The sequence below is a fragment of the Coregonus lavaretus genome, assembly GCF_964263955.1.
Source record: "Coregonus lavaretus genome assembly, chromosome: 4".
NCBI classification, from domain to species: Eukaryota; Metazoa; Chordata; class Actinopteri; order Salmoniformes; family Salmonidae; genus Coregonus; species Coregonus lavaretus.
In genome coordinates, this window is record NC_139991.1 from 4,280,647 (window position 1) to 4,286,654 (window position 6,008).

General features: G+C 42.3%; 1 protein-coding gene across 2 annotated transcripts; it reads left to right on the forward strand.

Moving 5' to 3' along the window:
• The first annotated feature begins 572 nt into the window (after positions 1-572).
• Positions 573-5,627, forward strand: LOC311127238 (ubiquitin-like protein 7). 2 transcript variants are annotated; one of them, XM_084159037.1, is made up of 11 exons: positions 573-616; positions 951-1,131; positions 1,237-1,356; positions 1,483-1,565; positions 3,606-3,690; positions 3,790-3,847; positions 3,971-4,104; positions 4,351-4,400; positions 4,483-4,659; positions 4,767-4,889; positions 5,215-5,627. In XM_084159037.1, exons 2-11 carry the CDS (start codon positions 960-962, stop codon positions 5,353-5,355), a joined length of 1,143 nt encoding a protein of 380 aa, XP_084015163.1. In that variant the 5' UTR covers positions 573-616; positions 951-959; the 3' UTR covers positions 5,356-5,627. The 2 variants fall into 2 exon arrangements, with proteins under 2 accessions (XP_084015163.1, XP_084015164.1); XM_084159038.1 differs by having other exon boundaries at positions 576-616; positions 4,770-4,889.
• Positions 5,628-6,008: the final 381 nt, after the last annotated feature.

A 6,008-nucleotide genomic window follows, 5' to 3' on the forward strand; every position in this document is an offset into this window, starting at 1 on the left:
GAAATAAAGCTGGATCCAAATAATGAACCCTTCTGCACCTAACTTAATAACACAATCTTGCAACTGAATCCTGTCTTACTACTGATACGTTGCACCCCCTGACAAGGCCTTAGAGTCCACTACCTTACAAATTGTTATTTTTGTTTTCAATATCACATTTAATTGTTATTGCCTTACAACAACAACAAGGAACATGTCAAATTATGTTTTGATAAAAGCCTAAATAAGTTCCGTTTTTTGTTTAATCTTGGGGGCAAAATGACTCCAGCTGGTTATAATCATGTAAAATATGTTGGTAGTTTGAGGGTTAAAATAATTTGATAATGGCACAGAAAAGTTGGAAAGTTTAGAAAGTAGGCTCTGAGGCCCAAAAACTGACCAAATGTGCAACAAGTGGTGTGGAGGCTCTTGAAATTGCTGTAGAAAAGGTATAGTAATTTGGTTAGATTTGCTACATCTACATTGCAGTTGTTACATTTTGCTTCAGCGAGGACCATGATAGCAAATAAATGATACATTGTTGCCATCATGTATATTCCATTACTTCCGCTTTGGTCAGCGTGATTGTGGACCACGTGACTAAACACGGAAGCAGATCGTGTCAACAAAGCAAATCGTGAGTCTGCAGTACAGTTTTGCAAGGAGTTTCATGTTTCATTCGTGGATTTAATGTGTTTTAGTGGCTGACATACAAATGTTATTTTTGAAAAAGTCATCCAAACGGTCTTTATTGCTAAACATTTTAATGCCTAACGTTAGTGCCATTATAGTAGCGATAGCTAGCTAGCTTAGAGGCTAATAACGGTAACGTAAGCTGTGTCGTTAGCTGTGCATATCAGAAGATTAGACATCTACTTTTCCAAACTTGATCTAGCTTTAGATGTGTGAATGTGGTGCTGATTTCACCATGTTACCAATGTAGATTGTCGTTGTAACTTGTTCCTGTCTAGCAATAGCTCATGATGTCGGAGTGGCACCTGTCATTGAAGCTGGTGGATCAGCCCAAATCCACCTTCCACTTCCCTGAGACGATGCCTGGAGACGTGTCTCCCGGCGGGTACCGAGTTTCTACTCTGAAACAGCTCGTTGCAGCACAGCTCCCTGATTCCTTACCGGACCCCGAACTCATAGGTTTGCATTGCATAAGTGAACAACTCTCACATGTCAACAAACTTAGCTAACTTCTGTACTGTATTTATGATTTGTGTCTAAAGTGTTTTTTCTTTCATATGTCAGAGCTGGTACACTGTGGTCGGAAGTTGAAGGACGACCTGACTTTAGACTCCTGTGGGATCCAGCCTGGATCCACCCTGCACATCCTCAAAAGAACCTGGCCCGAACCAGAGATCAATCCAGGTGGGTTTTGGCCGACTAACTCTAACCCTCTTAGAAGTGCCATGTCACTAGACATTTCCATTTATAAGGTTACTTTTATAAAGAACCATAGTAATTTATCTCCCCTCTTTCTCTCTTTGTCTGTAGAGCCAGTGAACAGGACAACTGCAGCCAGGGAGTTCCGTGTGCTGCAGGCAGCCCTCCACTCCAACTCCACCTACAGAGAGTCGGTAATAACATTGTTATGGTGTTGAGAATGAAAATGTAGAAGGATGTCTTTATCAGAAATCATATTATATCAGTTACAGTGGGGTCCAAAATGATTGACAACCTTGATAAAGATGAGCAATAATGAATGTATAAAATACACTGAACAAAAATATAAACACAACATGTGTTGGTCCCATGTTTCAAGAGCTGAAATAAAATATCCCAGAAATGTTCCATACGCACAAAAAGCTTATTCCTCTCAAATTCTGTGCACAAATTTGTTTACATCCCTGTTAGTGAGCATTTCTCCTTTGCCAAGATAATCCGTCCACCTGACAGGTGTGGCATATCAAGAAGCTGATTAAACAGCATGATCATTACACAGGTGCATATTGTGCTGGGGACAATAAAAGGCCACTCTAAAATGTGCGGTTTTGACACGCAACACAATCCCACAGATGCAGGAATGTCCACCAGAGCTGTTGCCAGAGAATGTAATGTTAATTTCTCTACCATAAGCCACTTCCAACTGCGTTTTAGAGAATTTGGCAGTACGTCCAACTGGCTTCACAACCGCACGTGTATGGCATTATGTGGGCGAGCGGTTTGCTGATGTCAACGTTGTAAACAGAGTGCCCCATGGTGGCGGTGGGTTATGGTATGGGCAGGCATTAGCCATGGACAACAAACACAATTGCATTTTATCGATGGCAATTTGAATGCACAGAGATACCGTGACCAGATCCTGAGGCCCATTGTCGTGCCATTCATCCGCCGCCATCACCTCATGTTTCAGCATGATAATGCACGGCCCCATGTCGCAAGGATCTGTATACAATTCCTGGAAGCTGAAAATGTCCCAGTTGAATGGCCTGCATACTCCCCTTGCATATTCACCAGACATGTCACCCATTGTGCATGTTTGGGAGACTCTCGATCGACGTGTACGACAGTGTTCCAGTTCCCGCCAATATCCAGCAACTTCACACAATCATTGAACAGAAGTGGGACAACATTCCACAGGCCACAATCAACAGCCTGATCAACTCGAAGGAGATGTGTCACGCTGCGTGAGGCAAATGGTGGTCACACCAGATACTGACTGGTTTTCTGAGCCAAGACCCTATTTTTTTTTTTTAAGGTATCTGTGACCAACAGATGCATATCTGTATTCTCAGTCATATGAAATCCATAGATTAGAGCCTAATGAGTTTATTTCAATTGAGTGATTTCCTTATATGAACTGTAACTCTTTGAAATTGTTGCAGGTTGCGTTTTATATTTTTGTTCAGTATAAATAATTCAAATACTGAGCTATATTGTATGCTCAAAAGAATGGGAAAGTTATATTATTATATAATTGGTCAGAGAAAGATAATTTGTTTAATTAGTAATGCTTTTTTCTCAAAAAGGTAGTGGTCAAAATTATTGACGCCCTCAAAATTATTATAAATAAGATGTAGTATTTGGTTCCATATTCCTAGCTCGCAATGACTACATCAAGCTTGTGACTGTAGAAACGTGTTGGATGCATTTGCAGTTTGTTTTGGTTGTGTATCAGATTATTTTGTGCCCAATTGAAATGAATGATAAATAATGTATTGTGTCACTATGGAGTCACTTTTCTATTGTAAATAAGAATAGAATATGTTTCTAAACACTTCTACATTAATGTGGATGCTACCATGATTACGGATAATCCTGAATGAATCGTGAATAATTATGAGTGAGAAAGTTACATAGGGTTAAAGATCATACCTCCAAAACATGCTAACCTCTCACCATTACCAATAACAGGGGAGGTTAGCATGTCTTGGGGGCAGGATCTTTGACCCTCTGTAAATCTCACTCATCATTATTCATGATTGTTACTTGTTAAATAAACATATATTTATCTGGGCAATTGTATTAGTATAAAACAATATAATTTCCCTTTTTTTTTGCATACAATATAGCTCAATATTTGAATTATTTATTTTATGCAGTCATTATTACTCATCTTTATCAAGGATGTCAATAATTTCAGACCCCACTGTATATAACTTAATTTGCTTCCCCAGGTGTTTAAGATGCTGACTAATAAGGAGTCTCTAGATCAGATCATTGTGGCCACGCCAGGACTGAGATCTGACCCGGTAGCGCTAGGCGAGTACTGATAATCCCTTCCCGTTATGACATAACATCATCCTAACCATGTCACTAAGGAGGTTATGTCTTACAATGCTATTCTTCTGAATCTTGCAGGAGTGCTCCAAGACAAAGATCTATTTGTGCAATTCACAGACCCTAACATGCTGGATGTGTAAGTATTTTTGTTCCATATACTGTAGAATGACTTTGTCATACCATGTTGTAAATTAGTAACTATACTGTGGATTTGTGACATAGGGATAAGAAAAAAGTATTTCATTTTTTTGCCTTGTAGGTTGATCAGTTCTCACCCAGCCCTGGTCAATGCCATCATCCTGGTCCTCCACTCAGTGGCTGGCAGCATGCCTGCTCAGTCCAGTGCCGGCTCCTCCCGCAACGTCTCCTCCAGCTCCTACAGTGACATGCCAGGTGAGTATCACACTGGTGGACACTATAGGGTCGTGTTCAAAAGGGCAGACCGTAGAAAAATGGTTTGCAAAGGAAAACAAAAATCTGTGTTCTTATTGGACAAGGTTCAGGTAGCACCTCCCTGTTTCACTCTTTTTCAAAATGTTTAGTCTCTACTGAACATGAACCAGTGAAGGCCACATTGGTCTGTCACTCACCATCACTAAGACTGGGACATGTATGATGTTTGCTTTGTCTTGTCTGCAGGAGGGTTTATGTTTGAGGGCATGTCTGATGATGATGAAGATTTCCAATCGGTGAGTCAATCTACCTGGATTGAGATTTAAAATGTAAATATAGATGGAGTATAGCTAACACCGTTGCTATGTGTGTAACTAGGGCAATCAGGCAGGCCCATCCAACCGAACCGGGGGCCCAGCAGGAATGCGTCCTGTGTCCCTTGGCCATAGTGGAGCTACAGGCCCTCGACCCATAACACAGAGTGAGCTGGCCACTGCCCTGGCCCTGGCTAGTACTCCTGAGAGCAGTGCTGTTACTCCCACTGCAGGGGCTCAGGTAAAGAATGGCCCATAAGCCTCCCTCAACACACACACACTCCTCTACCAGTGACACAGAGCAGACACTTGCCTTTCTAACTGCGTGCCCTTTGTTCTGTGTTGCAGCAGGACCCCTCATCTGGAGTGCCTCCCACGCCAGCAGGGACTCCTGTCAGCAATGACCTTTTCAGCCAGGCGCTGCAGCAGGCTCTGCAGGCCTCCAGCATGTCCAGCATGTCCTCTCTGCAGGTCAGTCTCTTCTCCTTTCCATCTCTCCTCTACCTCTCTCATTCTCTCCTTTCCCTCTCTCCTCCTCTCCTCTCACTCTCTCCTCTCACTGTGCTACATGAGCCGTGAGGACAGACCAGATCCACAGGTCTCGACCTTTAAAGGACAACACTGTGGATAGAAGCTGTGCTCTTAATCATAATGCCTGGAGCAATGGCACTCGCTGCCTTTAGTTTGGGCTCTCTAGCTGGAGTAATGACGGGCTGAGCTTCAATGTCTCTGACTCTGTGTGTTTTGGTCTGTTTTCCAGTAGGTTTAAGGCTAGCTTTGTTCTTCTGTCTTATAGGGGCGTTGGCAGTCCCAGCTGCAGCAGCTGAGAGGCATGGGGATCCAGGATGAGGAGCTGATGTTGCGGGCGCTGCAGGCCACAGACGGGGACATCCAGTCAGCTCTGGAGCTCATCTTTGCTGGAGGGCCAGGACTCTGAGCCAACCCAGGGCCCTGAGAGAGGAGAGTGCTGGGGGAAACGTCTCTACACAGGCCCAAGCTGATGGCACTGGTCATTCTGCCATTGGGCTGTGATATGGACACTTATATGGACACAATGCTTCAGACATGAAGACTTCTCATTACTACTCCTCTACCCTTTCATACACAGCCTAAATGGAACAACCTTTAATGGCTGGAAAAATATTTCTTCTTTTTGTTTTTGACTTGACTTGTAATAAAGACAAACAATGTACCTTATCTATCCCTGAATCTGACTAATGACTCATTTAAAGGAGGGTTGGTGTTAGCCCCTGAAGGCTTTAAACTCATCGCTGTGTGAATATATACATAATCAAAGAGGGCTGTGTTCTACCAGAAATCTTCATTTTGTTTCAGACACAATCATTGACTCAGATCTGCTATAGAATATGCATTGGAAGAAAGAGGTGTTGACTACCCCTTGAGTCTAATTGTAATTCATACAGTTGTACACTAGGTGGCAATGTATAACCATTTACCATAATTCCTTTGCAATTCCATTCAATAGAGAAATAAGGAGTAGCAATTTGACAAATATTGCTAGCTAATGTTTGAACTGATTTTGAAACTGGTTCATTTGGGCTGCCGGATCAAAATAATACAAAATAATGT

Coding starts and splice junctions, on each gene's coding strand:
- LOC311127238 (XM_084159037.1), top strand. CDS start 960: ATGATGTCGGAGTGGCACCTGTCATTGAAGCTGGTGGATCAGCCCAAA. Junction 1,132..1,236: donor ACCGGACCCCGAACTCATAG/GTTTGCATTGCA, acceptor TTCATATGTCAG/AGCTGGTACACTGTGGTCGG. Junction 4,401..4,482: donor ATGATGAAGATTTCCAATCG/GTGAGTCAATCT, acceptor GTGTGTAACTAG/GGCAATCAGGCAGGCCCATC.